Source organism: Diaphorina citri, unplaced genomic scaffold (assembly GCF_000475195.1).
Source record: "Diaphorina citri unplaced genomic scaffold, Diaci psyllid genome assembly version 1.1 scaffold261, whole genome shotgun sequence".
Lineage (NCBI taxonomy): Eukaryota > Metazoa > Arthropoda > Insecta > Hemiptera > Psyllidae > Diaphorina > Diaphorina citri.
In genome coordinates this window covers 78,670-99,266 of record NW_007377698.1, presented here as the reverse complement: position 1 = coordinate 99,266, position 20,597 = coordinate 78,670, and the positions used below count along the sequence as shown (strand labels likewise).

At 39.1% G+C, this 20,597-nt stretch overlaps 4 protein-coding genes across 4 annotated transcripts; 3 read left to right on the top strand and 1 right to left on the bottom strand.

The window, feature by feature from the left end:
- Window positions 1–369: 369 nt before the first annotated feature.
- On the bottom strand, window positions 370–5,627 carry LOC103506774. The gene is made up of 5 exons (XM_008471177.3): window positions 5,438–5,627; window positions 4,555–4,704; window positions 1,681–1,794; window positions 697–850; window positions 370–380 (listed from the first exon to the last, which is right to left on the bottom strand). The coding sequence occupies exons 1-5, from the start codon at window positions 5,495–5,497 to the stop codon at window positions 370–372; spliced, it is 489 nt and encodes a 162-aa protein (XP_008469399.1). The 5' UTR covers window positions 5,498–5,627.
- Window positions 5,628–5,641: 14 nt separating this feature from the next.
- LOC103506773 (cytochrome c oxidase assembly factor 7 homolog) lies at window positions 5,642–9,502 on the top strand. Its single transcript, XM_017443002.2, has 6 exons — window positions 5,642–5,741; window positions 6,478–6,591; window positions 7,636–7,805; window positions 8,408–8,535; window positions 9,311–9,413; window positions 9,461–9,502. The coding sequence occupies exons 2-6, from the start codon at window positions 6,498–6,500 to the stop codon at window positions 9,500–9,502; spliced, it is 537 nt and encodes a 178-aa protein (XP_017298491.1). The 5' UTR covers window positions 5,642–5,741; window positions 6,478–6,497.
- Window positions 9,503–9,628: 126 nt separating this feature from the next.
- LOC108252076 (protein SMG5-like) lies at window positions 9,629–14,270 on the top strand. Its single transcript, XM_017443000.2, has 3 exons — window positions 9,629–9,680; window positions 12,689–12,796; window positions 13,970–14,270. The coding sequence occupies exons 1-3, from the start codon at window positions 9,637–9,639 to the stop codon at window positions 14,268–14,270; spliced, it is 453 nt and encodes a 150-aa protein (XP_017298489.1). The 5' UTR covers window positions 9,629–9,636.
- Window positions 14,271–14,541: 271 nt separating this feature from the next.
- LOC103506772 lies at window positions 14,542–15,100 on the top strand. The gene is made up of 2 exons (XM_026821752.1): window positions 14,542–14,606; window positions 14,850–15,100. Exons 1-2 carry the CDS (start codon window positions 14,555–14,557, stop codon window positions 15,098–15,100), a joined length of 303 nt encoding a protein of 100 aa, XP_026677553.1. The 5' UTR covers window positions 14,542–14,554.
- Window positions 15,101–20,597: the final 5,497 nt, after the last annotated feature.

Genomic DNA, 20,597 nt, shown 5'->3' with positions numbered 1-20,597 from the left:
TTTTCACGAAAAAACGGCTTGACCGATTTTCATGAAATTTTTTGTGTTTGTTGAGAAGAGTACTGAGGGTGACATAGGCTATTTAAATTTGTCATATTCCATCCCGATTCAAAATGGCAGCACCTCAAAGTTATGACTCTTATGCCACGCTGATCCCGTATAAAGGGCGGGTCAACCACTAGTTTAGAGATATTATAAGCCAAAAGCCACAGACCAAGTAGCCATTTTCAGGTAGTTGTAGAGGAATTACCTATGGGTGCACAATTTTTAAGGATAAGCAGATTCCGACTTTTTCGTGTCGTGTGTAGTGGGAACATTCTCATTTGAATTACATTGCCTACAGGACATTCGAAAAAAAATCGCATAGATTCAGAGTTTCACTGAAAGGGACACAAAGTGTTATCAGTTTATAAATAATAGACATGCGTGCCTATCCCAACACAAAGTGTTATCTAATATATAAAAAATGAATATTTGTTTTTTCGTGTGTGTGTTTGTTCGAACTTTATGCCTGGCCAAACCGCTCATCCGATTGCTATGAAACTTTGTGAACTTATTGCTTGCACTCCCGTGAAGGTTATAATAAGGCTATTTTCCGGTTCGTTTTTGTTAAGCTACGCCGAGCAAGACCACTAAATGGATGTGTGACATGAACGGCCATGCCTTAAGGAATAAGGAATAAATAAAAAAAATCACACACCCGTATGTGGTCTAAAGATGATGCCAGCTTGTCTCTTCCCTCCTCAATTTTCTGCAGGGGCACTTTGACTTTTTCGTACACGTCTCTGGCGGAATTTTCAACTCTCTCAACGATTGAACTGGAGGTGGTGGCCGCATACTCCCTCGAGAGCTGAAACCAAACAAAAAACTTAGGAGAAGCACTTGGAAATGAAAGAAAAAAAAAACAAACAAAACAAAAAAAAAAAATAGAAAGTAACAAACAAAAAAAAAGAAAAAGAAGAGGTTTGATGGAGGGAACTCTCTAACTGTTTGGTCTTATCGTCCCAACAGCGAAGATAGAAGGAAGACAGGATAGAAAGCCAGCCGTTCCGAGAACGAACATCATCTGTTTCGGATAAAATCCTCCCCGGGCATCACTGAAGCTCTTTGATAGAAGACAGGATAGAAAGCCAGCCGTTCCGAGAACGAACATCATCTGTTTCGGATAAAATCCTCCCCGGGCACTGAAGCTCTTTGATGTAGGGGCAAACAGTCCTAAAAGTTGGGTCGAGCTTAAAAGAATCTAGTAGAAACATAGACTTCATATAAATAAATACTCGTATCTATTTCACTCTTTGATGTTAGGGGCAAACAGTCCTAAAAGTTGGGTCAAGCTTAAAAGAATCTAGCAGAAACATAGACTTCATATAAGGACAAAGGACAAAGGATTATATAGGTATATATTGTATATATATTTTTTCTCTTTTTTTTTAATTTAAGCAAGGGTCTATTTAAATAAATTGTAATTTATTTTTGAAAATTATGTACCAAATACATGAGACCTTGCTTAGACTGCGGGAGTAAAGGGACTTTTCAGTCTCACTCTGGCAGTACAAGCAGAGTATATTCTATTCTATTCTACTTTTAGGTGTAATTTCTTTCCGGAAAACTTTCGGATACGGAACCGATGATTCCGCTACCCCGGGCGGGAATCGAACCCACGACCTAGAGCTTACTTACTTTGACAAACAGATTTTTGGCAGTGTCTTCGACTTTGTGGGAGAGCTGTTGGGCTTCCTTGACTAGCTTGGCTTCTAATGAACTGGCGGTGGAGGTCCCTCCAAATAGCTGAAACTAACGAACGAAACTTGGCATAAACACACATCCAAAAAGTAGACACAATCATACCTTTCCCTGTAATGAGAGTAGAGAGAGAGAGGGGAGGGGGTATGAGCTAGATATGCATAGAGAAGTGAAATTTTCCATTTAACCCTTTCACCCCGACTTATTTTCGACTAACAGCTACATACATTATAGACAAACTAAAAACGGCTAACTCTGTTTCAATAAATTCTTCATTTCTAACTGCTTTGGCAACTGGTTGACCAAGCCATCGACCGACGTAAAAACCAATCGAGTTATAGAAAAATATCTTACCACGAAGGCGAAACTGATAAAGAGTATCCCGAAACATAGCACCGATTTAGAAGTTAGCATTGTGTAAGGAATCTAAGAGAACTAGATAAATGACTACAATTGATATTTAGATAAATGAATACAATTAAAAGAAAAAAAAAAAACACGATTCAATGAAATTCAACGCAAAACTTTAAAACTTGGGCGTTCTGAAAAAATGGACTACTCATCTCATTGTCAGACAAAAGGCATAGGTATTTACTTGAGAAAATATGTAAGTAATGGCCTTTGATGGTCTTCAGCGATGATCCTTTAGGTTCCGTTGATGTGAATACTCGTATGTCCCTCAACTGGCGAAGGCTTTAGGTATCTGACATTTAAAAGTCCGTTCTGACTTGTCGTGCGTAGTGGGAACACTCTCATTTAAATTAGATACATTCAGTGGCGTAGCGTGGTCTAACTCCAAGTGTAGGGCGGACACTAATTTCTATCACAATATCTATCTAATAATTATTTAAAGTCAATATTTAATGGTATTTGAGTGGAATTTTTGAGTGTATGGCCGCCATACACGCCCTACATGGACGCTACGCCACTGGATACATTGTCCACAGGTTAGTTGGGAAAAAAAAATCGGAAGAAACTCACGACATGTGAGAACGGTCTTAAGGTGAGCTGGGATCTATGTAACCTCTGCCAAACCAAACCTTTCAGCGATTTTAATTCGTTAATTGGTATTAAGTAGGTACCAGGTATCCTAATTTCAAAGTTTTCAACACAATATACCTAGCTTAGTACATGATTCTTACACTCGTATTTATGAACAAGAATGATCGTTCTTAGATCAGTCTCAAGTCAAAATTGACCAATCAAATGCCTTGAGACTATGCTTAGCACGAACTTAAGAGCCAGCATTTTGTTCATAAATATGGGTGTAAGATACTCTCCCCTTCGAACAGCAATAGAAAAATCATACTTAGAGCAACCTATTTTTGTCTGTAATTTGCCAAATCACCATCTATCTTGAACAATATGTCTGTATGAATTTTATTAAAGAAATTTGGCGCCAGCCTAGTTAGCTTGGTTGGTAGCACGTCTGCCTTGCCAGCGCTAGGCCGCGGGTTCGATTCCCGCCCGGGGCGGATATTGTCATAAACCAGATAAGGTTCGTTCTCGAAAAGGCTGGCTTTCTGCTATCCTGTCTTCCTTCTCTCTTCGCTTTCGGGACGATAAGACCTTAACAGTTACAGTTCCCTCTATCAAACCTCTTCCAAAAGTGAAAATAAATAAAAGAGTCTCAACTCTGTTGGACCCCCACATTGAAAGGGTTGTTGACGTTTGGCTCTGGTATATTATATCATGATGAATAAGCGTTATTTGACCAGTTACTTGACAAAGGTTCCTTTGTTCTCCAAGGCCGTATTTAGGGAGGCCGAGCCTTCCCCCCCTCAAACTTTTCTCCTATACTGTAGGCAAGACTCCCAAAATTTGTAACATCCGCCCCCGGTACATCACTGTTTGGACCCTCGGGCCCCCTCCTGCATAGGGCCCTGTTGTCCTCATCCTGAGATTGTTGTAGCATCCTGAGAAGTAGCCTCCTTGGCCGAGTGGGTAACATACTAGGCTTGCACACCAGAGACCCGGGTTCGAATCCCGGTGGGATCGAAGTATTTTCGGCTCTGTGCTTGAAGTTCGCGGTGCGGAGTAGCGACCAATGGCGACATTACCAGTGTAAAAAGATTATTGAAATATGGAAATTAAATGTGTAGGAAGCACTTTTAGTAAATATGCTGTGATATCTGTGAAAAGGCTGTGCTTTCGCACAGATACCTAATATTCATGATCGTGATTTGAGATTACTGAACGAACAAAGTTCTATTTTTGGGTATAGGGGCATGGTTTGGTTAACCCAGTGGTAACGCGCTTGCTGGTCATGCAGAAGGCCCCAGGTTCAAGTCCCAGAGTTGACCAAAAAAAGCACTCGTATTTCGATTGCAAAAATTGACGGGTTACCCACTTTCTGTTGTTCTCTTGTTGACCCAGCAACTAGCAACTGAATGGGAAGTTTAACCATATTTTCAAATCGGGATACTTTGTCAAGTAGAATTATTTTCTTATTAAATGGGAACTATTGTGTCTCTTATCAGTCTGTGATGAGGGACATACTACGGACTGGAACAAACCCTTCGAGAGTTATGGTTAATGAAAAAAATTCTTGTTATGATACCGGCTAGATATTATCTGACTGTCGGTTTTGAAAATAAAGTCAGTCTATGTTCGAACTTTATGCCTGGCCAAACCGCTCATCCGATTGCTATGAAACTTTGTGAACTTATTGCTTGCACTCCCGTGAAGGTTATAATAAGGCTATTTTCCGGTTCGTTTTTGTTAAGCTACGCCGAGCAAGACCACTAAATGGATGTGTGACATGAACGGCCATGCCTTAAGGAATAAGGAATAAATAAAAAAATCACACACCCTTATGTGGTCTAAAGATGATGCCAGCTTGTCTCTTCCCTCCTCAATTTTCTGCAGGGGCACTTTGACTTTTTCGTACACGTCTCTGGCGGAATTTTCAACTCTCTCAACGATTGAACTGGAGGTGGTGGCCTCATACTCCCTCGAGAGCTGAAACCAAACAAAAAACTTAGGAGAAGCACTGGAAAATAAAAGAAAAAACAAAACAAAACAAAACAAAAAAAATAGAAAGTAACAAACAAAAAAAAGAAAAAGAAGAGGTTTGATGGAGGGATCTCTAACTGTTTGGTCTTATCGTCCCAACAGCGAAGGTAGAAGGCAGACAGGATAGAAAGCCAGCCGTTCCGAGAACGAACATCATCTGTTTCGGATAAAATCCTCCCCGGGCACTGAAGCTCTTTGATGGAGAAAGCCAGCCGTTCCGAGAACGAACATTATCCCATCAGGATAAAATCCACCCCGGGCGGGAATCGAACCCGCGGCCTAGCGCTTAGAAGGCAGACGCGCTACCAACTAAGCTAACTAGGCTGGCAATACAACATATTCTGAAAGCACAAATTTTTCACTAAAATATTGGGGGATACAAAGGGGCCCGGACAGGGCTCGAATCACGCATCGTATACACCCGGCTTTTCTCATATCAGCGACGGAGTACCGCGAAAATTTGAAAATTTCACATTTCACAATCCCTGAAATTTGATCTTGGATCTTGATCAGTGTTTGGCGAAATTTTTGATTCGAAGTCCCAAGTTTCTCCTGATAGACAAACTAAAAACGGCTAACTCTGTTTCAATAAATTCTTCATTTCTAACTGCTTTGGCAACTGGTTGACCAAGCCATCGACCGACGTAAAAACCAATCGAGTTATAGAAAAATATCTTACCACGAAGGCGAAACTGATAAAGAGTATCCCGAAACATAGCACCGATTTAGAAGTTAGCATTGTGTAAGGAATCTAAGATAACTAGATAAATGACTACAATTGATATTTAGATAAATGAATACAATTAAAAGAAAAAAAAAACACGATTCAATGAAATTCAACGCAAAATTTTAAAACTTGGGCGTTCTGAAAAAAATGGACTACTTTTCTAAGGAATAAAAGACCATGAAACCTGTATTTCGTAGGATCAAGTGACCAACTATCAGATTTCTTTTGGTTGATAAACCAAATTCTAGGGGTGCTTGTAAGTATTTCATTCAATCTTCTTCTTAGAAGTTCTTAGCTGATAGCAATAGAAAGTTATTGCACCAATGGTTCACTAAAGTTATACCTATAACAGGTATGGTTGGTATCTGTATATATATATATATAATTGTAAAGCTGTCTAAAAGACAGGTATCAACCAAGTTTCCTCCACAGTAATTTATGCAGAAGTCATGTCTGTGGAAAAGAAAAGATCCTTTTTGTATTTAACCTAAGCCTATAATAACACTAATCATTGCTCTAATTGTGAAAACTCCTTCTTGTATTTAACCTAACCCTATAATAACCAGGGTCACTGCTTGTTTTTGCCAGTTCCTTTGGTAGCAATATTCCACAGACGTGACTTCTGCACAAATACCAAAACGTCCAAAAGTAAAATACATCTCGTGTTCCTGTGCTGACTCAGCACTGAAGTGGGAAGTATTGCGTCTCCTCTCGCCCATCTGATCAGGGTCTTCCTGCACATTACACATCCTACGACACAGACCACACGAGTCTACCAAAACGTTTGACTTCTTTTCACTGAGTTCACTCTCAGTGGTAAGAGCAGCTGTAGGAGTCATTCAGTGATATGTGGCTTGCCAAGTCTTTTGGCTCTTGGACCAACTATACATATTAGTACTGATCTTACATAAATTTGCCTGTTTACCTTTTCTAACAATGCATGTCCAAGATAAAGTAAATTTTATCTAATTAGTACTGATCCTTGATTTCAGCCTAGCCAAAGACCTAAACAATGAACTCGGCAGATGAGAAGGAGATACAAGAGTACACAAAAAACTTGGGCATAGAATACAGATTCGGATGTTACAGTGAAAAAAATCCAGATGGTACATATGAACAAATTTTCGATCTCGGGAAGTTGGGTGTTTGATTGAGAAAATGTTTTGAACTAGCAAAGTAAATTCTATTTATTTTTATTTTTTTTCCAAAGGAATATTGATAGAGAACTGTAAATTCTAAGGTCTTATCATCTCCTGAGAGCAAAGAGAAAAAAAAAGATTTGGGAAATGTCCGGGTTTTTGATGGAATGTCCGGGTTTTTGGAACCAAATGTCCTACTTTTTAAAAATTTGATCTGGAGACCCTATCTTGGACCAACTATACATATTAGTACTGATCTTACATAAATTCCTGTGCCTGTTTACCTCTTCTAAAAATACATGTCCAAAATAAAGTAAATTTTATCTAATTAGTACTGATCCTTGATTTCAGCCCAGCCAAAGACCTAAACAATGAACTCGGCAGATGAGAAGGAGATACAAGAGTACACAAAAAACTTGGGCATAGAATACAGATTTGGATGTTACAGTGAAAAAAATCCAGATGGTACATATGAACAAATTTTCAATCTGGGGAAGTTGGGTGTTTTACTGAGAAAATGTTTTGAACTAGCAAAGTAAATTCTATTTATTTTTAATTTTTTCAAAGGAATATTGATAGAGAACTGTAAATTCTAAGGTCTTATCATCCTGAGAGCAAAGAGGAAAAAAAAGCCAGCTGTTCCAAGAACAAACCTTATTTGCTTAGAACAAAATCTGGCCTGGGTGGGAATTGAACCCATGACCTAGCACTCACAAGTACGCAAACTACCCTCCAATCTAAATAGACTGGCAAATTCTAAATTTTAACTTGATGATTCTGAAACTCCATGTACCTACATTATTTGTGTCACCATAACTTCTAAATAAGCTGTACCTAAGTTAAATCCTTAAAAAAGGTACTTCATTATAAAAAAAAAAAAAAAAAAAAAAAAAAAAACATGAATAAACAGACACCTAAAAAAAGGTTTTTCATTAAAAAAAAAAAAAAAAAAAAAAAAAAAAACATGAATAAACAGACTAAAAAACAAACATTTTTTTTTTCCTTCTACAGCATGTCATTTACTTGGAGATTTCCTCGATGCCATTCAAAAAGACCCGGAGAAGGCAATGAAAGTTTACAAGGCTAATTGTGATGAGTCAGGGTACGGCAGGAGCTGCTTCCAATATGGACGCTTACTTATGAGGGACAAGAATTTTTCCGATGAAGAAAAAATGACTTTGGTAGGTAAGAAAATTGCATGTCTTTCTTAGTCTGTTTCTGATTTCCATGTTTCTTTGATGATGAACCTCTGTTAGTTTGAGCAACAACAATGGAAAGTTAAAATTCTGAAAAATGTAATCTCATTTTATTTTTTTCTCCAAAATTTAGCTGCCCTGAAAAGTCAAACTTTGTGGCACTGGATTGGCTGAACCATACCTACATTTCTCAAGTTCAGCTTAGCCCCATGGACACTTTTGCTTTACATAATTATAATTTTATGAACCTCTCTGGTAATTAAGTTTTAGCATCCTAAGAAAAACAAACTCACATTCCCATTGGAAAGTTAAAATTCTGAAAAATGTAATCTCATTTTATTTTTTTCTCCAAAATTTAGCTGCCCTGAAAAGTCAAACTTTGTGGCGCTGGATTGGCTTAACCATACCTACAGTTCTCAAGTTCAGCTTAGGCCCATGGACACTTTTGCTTTACATATTTATAATTTTATGAACCTCTCTGGTAATTAAGTTTGAGCATCCTAAGAAAAACAAACTCACATTCCTAATTTCTTTTTACTAACTCTCTTTTTATTTTTTATAATGAAAATAATAAAATTGATCCCCAGACACCCCCATACTTTGAGCGAGGATGCCAGAACAATCATGCGGAGAGTTGTGTTATGAACGGGATAGGCATGTTAGCCCGGGCTGCAGGCAATACAGACACTTCCCTCTATCCTAGAGTAAGTTTACTGTAAGACCTGTTGCACATTGAAAGTATGCCAGAACAATCATGCGGAGAGTTGTGTTATGAACGGGATAGGCATGTTAGCCCGGGCTGCAGGCAATACAGACACTTCCCTCTATTCTAGAGTAAGTTTACTGTAAGACCTGTTGCACATTGGAATTCGTAGGTTTGGTTGTTCAGGCGACTACTCTACTAAAAGTCGCGCGTCTACACTTCAAATGTGAGACAGGTCTATGGCCTGTTGTACATTGGAAGCGTAGTCGCCTGCCAAACCAAACCAATGAAAACGACAAAACCCTCTCTACACCTGAAACTCCAAGCACAGAGCCGAAAAAACTTCCACCCCATTGGGAATCGAACCCGGCAATACCGTGATACTTACTATGCCACGGAGCCTACTTACTCAATTTGAATAAAGTTATTGTTTCATTACAAATTTTCATCAGTAAATGGTTTCTTCACGTTAAATTGATCCCAAGGTAAACATAGACCCTTGAAACGCTTTGAGTTCATAGGTCGTCGCGACAAATTTCAAGATCAGAGCTCATTTGTGTGAGAAAATGTGAAAAAAAAAATCCCCCAAAAATGTTCAATACATAAAGGAAATTTTCTCAATAGATTTTGTACCCGGTCGGACCTCTGCTTCGGGGGCCCGGTAGGAGCAATTTTTTCGAGTTCTACACTGAAAAAAATTCTTGTAAAAAATGTAAAAAATTCTTGGGAGAATGACCTAATGGCCAAGTTCCCGACATTTGAAAACAACATACCTGTTTGATTTCAGGATTCCCAGTGGCAACCAGACGAATTGTCATGTGTTCAGATTCATCTACAGTCGCAAAAATGGATTCAACGTCCAACGAAGTTCAGAAATTCAAAATATTGAGGTAAGTAAGTGTTTTGTTTTGGAAAAGATTTAGGTTTGTCTCCACAGTTATCAGAAAGTTCAATCTGTCACTGGATTGCACAACGGTGACACTGTCTGTGTTGTTTACATTCCCAACGTATATTTGCACTTTGGCTGTTTCCCAATTAGGAAATGAAATCATTTTTAGTTTTGTTTTCCATGTCAAGTTAATGTTAAATTGTCGTTTTCACGATATGACAAAAATGGATTCAACGTCCAACGAAGTTCAGAAATTCAAAATATTGAGGTAAGTAAGTGTTTTGTTTTGGAAAAGATTTATGTTTGTGTCCACAGTTATCAGAAAGTTCAATCTGTCACTGGATTGCACAACGGTGACACTGTGTTGTTTACATTCCCAACGTATATTTGCACTTTGGCTGTTTCCCAATTAGGAAATGAAATCATTTTGAGTTTTGTTTTCCATGTCAAGTTAATGTTAAATTGTCGTTTTCATAAACAGAAGTTTATTTAGCAATGGCTGGATAAGTTGCATGTGGAAGAATGTCGGCTAAGAGGCCAAGGTTAAACAGAAAGAAACCAAGGTGATTATATTACGAACCATCACATCCTACTCAATATGATGTTGGACATCTGAGCTTGTCTGTGTAATTGTATCTGTAACATTTTGTATAGGTGGCAATATAAATTAATCTAGGGCATTTTTGTTGCAGTGGGCACTGGAGATCCACCCACATATTGTTTATTGTATGATATGCACTTTTTGTAAATAACTTGACAACTTAACTTTCCGGAAAGCAACTTTACACCTGAAATTTCACAAAATTTTGATGTCACAGCTACCACCTATACCTACCAATAGTTATGCAATGTTTTTTAAAGGTTTTCTTCTGTTATATTGTCATAACATCAACCTCGATAGTGTGGTGGTTAGCACAGTAATCTTTGGATCTGGAGGTTGTTGGTTCAAATCATGAAATTATAATATTTTTTTTCTTATTATTCAGGGAACAATGTATTGTGACCATTAATGTTTAACACAGTTAAATTTTCATATTGTCAAAAGATTGGCAAAATGCAAAGATTTTTTTAGGATATGGGTTACATAGGCCAGGGGTTGGAAAAAAAGGTAATTATTCAGAAGCCATGACAATGAAAAAAAGCTCCTTTTTGTGTTCAGCCTAACCCTACATTAACATTGGTCACTGCTAATTTGTGACAGCTCCTTTTTGTAGCAATTTTCCATTAACATTAATGTTATCTGAACAAGTACCAAAATATTTCTTAAAGTTAGACCAAATTTAAACTCAGGTTGAGGTCTTGGGCATAAGTAACTCAATATAATTCATTTATGTATTATGGCATAGTTATTAATTTACACAAATTCATTCAAATTGCAATGTCAACATCTTGTGGTGCACTAGTGACCTCAATCCTACAACCCGAGTATTGTGGACTCGTGGGTTTTACCACAGTGGTATTGTGAATAGGGTCTACTGAATGCTGTGGTTAGTGTCTACCTAGCTAAAAATACATCATACCAAAGTATATATGTGTACTTTCCTTGTGGAAAACTGACCACTGCTTGAATAGAAACTAAATGGAGCAGTGGTCAGTTTCCCAAACGGAAAATAACCTTTATCTAGTCATGTTCATATCAACATCAAAATATCTCTAGATGGGAAAGGAAACCCTAGTTCATTGAGTGTTTGCCGAATTTCATCAAAATTAGACAAATGGTTCAGGTCAGGAGTTGAGTCAAAACAAAATGTGCTATGAAGGGGTTCCTACCTACCACCAGGTTTTCAAAAGGTCTAACAAAGCCCAATATTCAATAACCAAATTTTCTTTCCATATTCAAGAATGTGAGGAAATCAATGATCAAATTTTATGTTGGGTGGAAGAGCTCACTATCCTGCCATTAAACATTAAAGCCTTTAAAATAATCAGCGATTTTCATGAACTTTGCATGAACCATTCAATACCTACATAGTTATTGTAAAATGGACTTTCTTTTAATCAGCATTCAAATACTTAGGTGGTTGTCTAATTGTATAATCCAACTAGTTATTAACTTGTGCATTGCCAATTGGTTTATTGTTCTGGATCAATTACTCTCCAATAGATACCACTTACCACATGTTAAACCATCTCTCTATTTTGGTGAGTTGATACATACCTGAAGTACAATTAGCAATAAGCAATAAGTCAGTGGTCCATAACGCATTGCTAAACTTATTGGCAAGAATGTCAGGAGTTGCCAAGTGAAGCACCTAAATCAGATATCTAAAATAGCGATCTAGGTAGGTACTTATCAGTAACCTGTTTCTCAAAGCAACTTTATAACTTCGCACATCACATTTCGCAATATTTCGTTCTCGGAACGGCTGACTTTCTCCTATCCTGTTATCTTTCTCTTTGCTTTCGGGACGATAAGATCTTGGCAGTTACGTAACTGCTACGGTCGTAACTACTTCGGTCCCCAACCCGAAAGCAAAGAGAAAGAAGACAGGATAGGAGAAAGCCAGCCGTTCCGAGAACAAACCTTATCTCTTTAGGAGACAAGCCGCGGGAATCGAACCCTCGGCCTAGCTCTTTTCTATCTAAAGCTGTTGTTTTAGGAAGTTGTTACTTTTCAAGAAACGCATGAGGACGTCGATAAAATAATAGTCTAGCATGATTTTTCCTTCCAAGCCAGTTGTTACTGAGGAGGGCTTGAATTTTATTTCAAAAATCCGCTCGGATGGTTTTATCAAATTTCTAGGGTTTTAATCAAATTTCTCTTCGATCACAGATCACAGTGTGCCGTTTTGGGAAATTTCGCTCTCTAGAATGAGGCCTTTGTTTGGATAACCCTGAATTTTTTTTCAGAGCAAATTGTAATTCAAATCGAGTGATCTTTGAAGTATGGTTTCATCGAGGTTTGTACTTTGCAAATTTTGCGAAATTTGATAACCACAGTTTAAATTTGACAATCAAATGCCTTCAAGCACACTCCATTTGTCAAGGGTCTGGGTTTACCTTGTCCTTGGGATCAATTTAATTTGAAGAAACCGTTTGCTGCTGAAAATCTGTAATGAAACAAAGAGTTGATTTTGCTGATCCAAACGTGTTACTCGGATGGATGACCATTCATCGCCCATCTGATGAGGGACATACTACGGGATGGGCATGCTACGACACAGACCACATGCGTCTAATGTAGCAGTTGTTTCAGTGCTACGAAATAAAAACGGCGGTGAAACACTGGTCTATGTACTACGATTCTAACCAAATCCTTGTTTACTTTGTTCTCAGACCTAATGAAAAACTCAATGGTCTCAGCTTGGAATCGAACCCGGCACTCTTGACTGGAGGAAGCGGTTCCAACAGTGAAGATTTCGACAACTCTTCCCGCATCTTCAAGTGAGTCGAATTTTGCATAGAACGAACGAAGAGAGGTCTAAGTTTTAACGTGATGATTTTTCCGTGGTTGAATCGTTAATGGTTTGTTTGTTTCATTAAAACTCTGAAGCGGTCTGTCGGATTTTTATGGATTTTTCAAACATGTCTCCTATAAGATTTTGAATCATCCATCAAAGCCTTTGGGGACCCCTTACAAGCCCCCTAATGGGTGAATCCGAAAAAACTCATTAAAAAAGCAGGAAAAATGAGGACCAACGGAATTTTTCTTTTTCTTCTACGACTTCTAGATCCCGAGATAAATGGATTTAAAAAGTACCGGTAAATCGTGAACTTTGACGTCACGGTATACGCTCCCGTAGGCGATGACGTCACATCAAATGTCCCGAGCAGAGCTCCCTCGCAGGTAACTCATTAAAAAGGTTTTTCTTACTAGTACCTGGCTAAAATTAAAACCGCTACGTCAACCTTAACAGCGACTTACACTAGATTTCACTTCTTATAGTTTTTCAGTCCCTAAAAGGCCTGTTAAGCTAACAGCCCGTTAAGTTCAATTTGAATAGACTTACTTAAAGACTGTTGAGCTAACAGAGTATTAGCGTTTAAAGAAATGAAAGAAAATCGTGAAACCTTATTTTAATTCAATGTTTATTGTTTCCTCACTCAGGTCGATCAACGATGTGCAGCGCTTCCTCGAGGTGAAACGATCCAAAGCGAGCACTGTGCTAGACCTGTTCACGACGTCATTAGAAGCTCAGCGCATGCGCCTCAAGTCGTACTGTGAGCGACTGAACTCATTAAAAAGGTTTTTCTTACTAGTACCTGGCTAAAATTAAAACCGCTACGTCAACCTTAACAGCGACTTACACTAGATTTCACCTATAGTTTTTCAGTCCCTAAAAGGCCTGTTAAGCTAACAGCCCGTTAAGTTCAGTTTGAATAGACTGACACTCGTATTTATGAACAAGAATGATCGTTCTTAGATCAGTCTCAAGTCAAAATTGACCAATCAAATGCCTTGAGACTATGCTTAGCACGAACTTAAGAGCCAGCATTTTGTTCATAAATATGGGTGTTACTTAAAGACTGTTGAGCTAACAGAGTATTAGAGGTTAAATAAATGAAAGAGAATCGTGAAACCCTATTTTAATTCAAGTTTATTGTTTCCTCACTCAGGTCGATCAACGATGTGCAGCGCTTCCTCGAGGTGAAACGATCCAAGGCGAGCACTGTGCTAGACCTGTTCACCACGTCATTGGAAGCTCAGCGCATGCGCCTCAAGTCGTACTGTGAGCGGCTTATGTTCAAGGACCCCCTGGCTTACGGGCGGGAAGCGAAGGATATACTGTGGAAGAAGTGTTACTATGATGTGATTAATACGGCTAAGCTGTTGAGAAGCGTAAGTAGGCGCCCAAAACGGAGAACCAATGTGATTAATACGGCTAAGCTGTTGAGAAGCGTAAGTAGGCGCCCATAACGGAGAACCAACCATCGACCTTAGTCTATTACCCATACACAACAAGCTGGGTCCGTCCCTCCGGGAATTTTTTAGCCCGTAGTTTATTCTATCGTGATTAGAGAAAATCAGTACCTATGTACCTACCTAATTTGTTTAATATTCAGTTTATTATTATTCTTGATTTAATTTTTTGATCAGTACCTATGTACCTACCTAATTTGTTTAATATTCAGTTTATTATTATTCTTGATTTAATTTTTCGATTTTACTTTCGTGTAATGATTTAAAATGCGCGCTCACTCATGAAGCTGATGGCGACGCTGTTTCTGCTCAGCTATCGGTCCAAGAAACACAGTGAGTATTGACACGGACTAGTACAGGTATTTTCGGACAGCATTCAATTCCCCCGACTTTTGATTCGATTCCGGTGTTCGATTCCCCCGATATTTTTTTAGGGTTGTCATGGACTGGATGTTCTATTCCACCGATTATTGTGTACAGGTAGAAAACTTGAGCATGTCAATTCCCCCTCGTAGCAATTTGTAGAATTTTAATTAGAAGTGTTTTGAACTTCAAAGTGATCATGTCATTCCACAGACAGCAAAAAGCACGGTGTCTGTCTGGCGCTCACCTACCAGCTGATGGGCCTCCTGTTGACCGCCACCGTGGATAAGTTGCGCCAGTTAATAGCCGCCGCTGAGATGGAACCCGCGACCCCCGGACTGGAGAGCGGTCAGGATAAGAATGGAGGTGACGAGGATGGGGAGGAGGACATCAAGAAGATCCTGGGCGGATGTAGGAGGAGAATGAGGAGGCGGTTTGGTTCCAATGAGTCGTTGAGTAAGTAGACTATTGGTTCAGTAAATAGAATAGAATACAGTATAAGGAAGGATACCTTGTTTATCCTGCCCATAAAGGACCTAAATTCCCTTTAACTCAGTAGTCTTAACGAGGTCTATACGAGACCTTTTAAAAAGAACTTTGCTTAACTTGTAAACGGGATTTAAATGCAAATCCGTCGAGTTAAAACCGAGAAATCACTCCGTTCGTTCATTGATGTCAAGATGTCATGCTTCTACTTTCTACTCCTCAGGTGTTTGTGTCTTACTTGGAGTCATGTCTGAGCGACATGCTGGCTGTCACGCATCACGCTCCCTGTACACAGTGGATGGATCAGTCAGGGGAATGTTCTACGCTCATGTCCTACACGCATATAGACTGTACACATTTGTTGCCATGGATACAGCGCGCGGTGCGCAGAGCGCAGGACCAATGTTTGGATTCGCGCTCACTCATGAAGCTGATGGCGACGCTGTTTCTGCTCAGCTATCGGTCCAAGAAACACAGTGAGTATTGACACGGACTAGTACACGTATTTTCAACTGTTTATGCGGGCCACATGGTACATTGGCAGGTACTTTAAAAACCTCTAAAAAAAAAAAAAAAAAAAAAAAATGATTCAGTTTTGCGATTACTGAATAATATGGAGAAAAAAAATGCACATTAGTAAAAATATTCATGTGCTTCATTTTGTTTCAGGGGTTCTCAACCTGGGTCATCACATGACCCAAATGTCCAACAGTTCGTCACCCAATCACTTCGTGGACGATTCGGATAAACTCGGTTTTGATTCGGATAAGATCGAGTTTGGATCGGATGAAGATAGGAATGGAGAGGACGGGCTAGGTTCCCCTCATATGGTGAGTATTGATGAAGCAACCTCCATGGCCGAGTGGGTATCACACTAGGGTTGCACTCAGGAGGCCCGGGTTCGATTCCCGGCGGGGCCGAGGTTTTTTCGGCTCTTTGAGTTTGGGATGCACTCAGCCTCGTGAGGACAATTGAGTAGCTACATTAATCGAGTAGCGACCAGTGGCGGCATTACCAGTGTAAACCCGATTACATTACTTTCCTTCCTATTAGGATAAGGAAAGTAAAAGATTATTGAAATATGGAAATTGATTTCAAAGGAATGTTGTGAAGGCACTTAGTAATGTTGTGATATCCACGAAAGTTGTGAAAAACCTCTGCTTTACCACAAACAATTTGAGATTTGATTTTTTTTTTTTTTTTTTTTTTTTTTTTTTTTTTGTGAGTATTGAAGTTTGGTGATCCTCTGTTTGGTAGGGACTTAGCCCAGTGGTAACACTGGTAACGCGCTTGCTTGCCATGTAAGAAGTCCCAGGTAATCAACGTGATGGCTGACTGAAACTCTGATACGTGTGCTAATAAGAGAGCGAGAGAGAGAGAGAGAGAAAGAAAGAAAGAAAAAAAAAGAAAGAGAAATAAAGAAAAAGAAAGAGAGAGAAAGAAAGAAAGAGAGCGAGAAAGAGAAAGAAGAGAGAGAGAGAGAGAGAAGAGGATGTGGCAGATACATACGTATTGGAAAAGAGGTAAAGAAACGAATAACATAAAACAAAGGAGAGAGAGAGAGGGGGGGGAAGGGTGAGAAAGAGAGGTGGAAAAATATGTAGGTGTCTGGAAGAGAAAGAGAGAGGGGGGATGAATACGATTGAGAGAGAGAGAGAGAGAGAGAGAGAGAAGAATACCAGTAAAAAAGAGAGAAGGGAGACGTGTTAGTATATGAATATGAATGGGGACAAGGAGAGGGAGAGAGAGAGAAGAAAAGTAGAACTAAGAAAAAGAGAAGATAGAGGAGGGAGATATTGCATTTTGTGTTCTCTCTCTTTTTTTTTTCAAATGAGACGGAGAGAGATGAGTTTAAGTGCTGTAATACGAACGTGTGAGAGGGAGAGGATAAATAAGAGGGGGAGAGAGAGAGAAGAACATTTAGAAAATGACAAGAAGGAAAAATACATATAAAACCGTCGAGAAAAAAACTTTGGGAATTTTTTCCTGAAAACATTACTTTTTGAACTCATCTTATTGGACTATATCTCTTTCATTTGGACAATACAAGAGAAAAGAAAACAAGAAATACCTATTGTGTCTCAATAAATTGATTAATCAACAAATGATCCCTTTGTTTCGATTCAATCTTTGAATCGATTAAACCAATGAGCTCCGACATAAAACAAAATATCGTTAATACAATTTTAATGTAGGCAAACCTTTTACTGCTAAGTTTTTATTTTTTTTTTTTACTGAAAATAATTAAGATCGAATAGAAAATATTTTTCAATCTTACTAATGCATAACTTGAGCATTGTAATTTAAAATGTTCATTTCATTCAAAGAGAGTTTTCCTGTTATCAGTGTCGTAGTTGAACTGTATTAGTGCTACCTGAATGTCGAAAAAGATATTCTATTGACAAAATCGTCATTACTTATTCCTATTTGGTATTTTCATGTACAATTTATATGTATTTTCATGATCAATAAAATTATATTCTATTCTATTCTATTCTATTCATAATGTTTCAACTTCCGAGGCAAATGTGAATCTTGGCCCCACGTACTTTCCAGGACTTCATATAAAATCATTGCTTCATAGGACGTCATACAAAACTTCAGTTCTTTGGTCACAGATAAAAGTCTAGTACACGTAAGAAAACCGCCACTGATGTTGGAAAGGTAGAGAGGTATTTGTCCATAGGTATAGAAGGGTCAAATGGTAGAGAAAAACCGCAATTTTTAGGTAAATATAAATTATCAACCTTAGGGGCAGAAGTTTGACCCAAGTTCCTATTGAAGTTGTTACGAGGGGCGTGAGATACACGGGAACTGGCTGGAAGAGACTGTTTTAGTACGCTGGAGAACGACATGGTATGACTGAAAAATACAATGAGGTATTTGTCCATAGGTATAGAAGGGTCAAATGGTAGAGAAAAACCGCAATTTTTAGGTAAATATAAATTATCAACCTTAGGGGCAGGAGTTTGACCCAAGTTCCTATTGAAGTTGTTACGAGGGGCGTGAGATACACGGGAAGTGGCTGGAAGAGACTGTTTTAGTACGCTGGAGAACGACATGGTATGACTGAAAAATACAATATAGATTAGTCAGGAATGCTGTGGGTGAATAAAGCGTAAAGGGTTAAGGTAAAGGTGACTTCTGTAAAGGGTTGAAGTAAAGGTGACTTCTGTAAAGGGTTAAGGTAAAGGTGGCTTCTGTAAAGGGTTAACGTAAAGGTAAAGGGTTAAGGTAAAGGTAAAGGGTTAAGGTAAGGATAGGATAGATTGACAAAACACAATAGTGTTACAAACACTCGACGCGGGAACACCGAGCGCTGAAACACAGAATAATAATTTGGCATCTCATAATGAAAATAGAAAACACTGAGGGTACAATAATTACTCCTGGAGAACAAAAATATCGCTGAGATGGTTAATTAACAGCTGTTCTGTTGCTGATGGCAACTGGGGTAAAGGCAAACGAGAGCTGTTTCAACGAAAAAGAAACACAAGGTGTTGTTCTCAAGAGTTTCATTCAGCTGTGTGAAACAGAGAACCTCATTCAAACCGTCCGAGTAAGTGTGTTTCCAGAATTCTTATTAAATAAAATAAAAAACACCTCAATACGTGCCGTTTCTTTGTGTTATTATATTACAACTTTGGTACTCACTGCAGTATTGTAGGATTTCCCAATATCTCAATAATCCACCCAATGTTTACCTACCGTGCTGGCACCGGTCGCTATGCGCATTTATATGTCATAGCTACTCCTTTTCCTAAAGAGGCTGACTGGGCCCCGCAACATCCAGTCACGGTATCAATCGTTTGCATGATGGAAAATTTTTGACCCCGTCGAAATTCGAACCCGGGTCTCTGCCGTGGGACGTACTGTGACGGGAGCGTGACCTGAACGGATAGTAGGCTGGCTTCTCCAATCCAAATACAGCAGAAAACTCGATTATTTCAACTAATTGGCACTTTCTATGATCTTTGAAAGATAGAAAAAAACCAACGGATTTTGGTATTGGAAAAGTAGAAAGTTGAAATAATCGAGGTTCTACAGTACATAGGATTAATTGATTTCTTGGTTACTACTTCTCTCTCTCTCTCTCTCTCTCTCTCTTCCTCATTGAAGAAATAGCAGATACATAAATAAATTCAAGGTTAAGAGAGAGAGAGAGAGAGAAGGGGTATGGGGGAGAAAGAGAGAACGAAAAACAAGTGTGAGAGAGAAAGAGAGAGTAATTGAGAAAGGGGAGGGAGAGAGATAAAGACAAGGTAGAGAGAGAGGGAGATGGATAAAAATGCACATGCACTGAATACAAAACAACAAGGAGGGGAACAAACGTTTTCTTCAACGTTAATCTCTCGCTCTCTTTCTCTCTCTCCTTTATCTTCCTTTTCTCTCTCTCTCCCTCTCTCCCTCCCTCCCTCCCTCTCCCTCTCCCTCTCCCTCCCTCCCTGATATAACGTATGGGGAAAATAGGTGTGCCAGTAGATAGAGCACTTTGAAATGCACCAGTTTCCAATGAAGTTAAGCAACGTTGATCATGGTTCGTGTTTGGACGGGTGACTGTCTGGAACAGTTTCGTTGATGTTCTTTTTTTTTCTCTCTTTTTTAAGTTTAAAGGTTCACTAATATCTGTCTTATATCTGCTAAGATCTTTAATGGTCACCCATTCAGCTCTTTTATGGTCACCCATTCAGCTCTTTTATGGTCACCCATTCAGCTCTTTAATGGTCACCCATTCAGCTCTTTTATGGTCACCCATTCAGCTCTTTTATGGTCACCCATTCAGCTCTTTTATGGTCACCCATTCAGCTATCCTTGCGGAACTGGCGCACAAGACTTTTTTGAAGATAATAATAATAATAATAATAATAGTGCTTATTTATACTGCTCGCATAGGACTGAAAAGTCCCTTTACTCCAGCAGTAGGCTACTACTATTATTGTGGTCAAATTCTCAAATTATATTGAGGATAAAAGTCCATACCTCGGCTGGGATTGAACCCACGCCCTCCTGTTTACCAGGCGAGCACCTAGACCACTACACCACCGAGGCAGGAAGATTGTTGTTTGAAGACTTTTGTTCATTATGCATTTCTTTTACATATTTATTACTTACAGAAGAATGGTGGTTCTATCGGCTCTCGTTCGACCACTCGGTGCTCCTCTTCCCTTCCCCCCACGTGGAGACCTTCATGCGTGGTTACGCCTCGCTTCTCAACCTGGTCTCCGGGGTTCACATCCCGGTGGGCGAGAGAAATGCCGCCCAATGGGCTACGACCCCGTCCTGTTTATTTCATATCTGGGACCAACGCCCTATAATTCAATTAGGGAAATGTGTCTCCCAGCTACTCCAACCGACAAATCATACAATGATTTGAAGAAGTTATTGTTGGATTACGTTTCTCCCCCTCCCAACTTCTTCGTCTCCCCCTCCCAATTTCTTCATTGAGAGGTATAACTTCCGTGAGAGAAGACAACT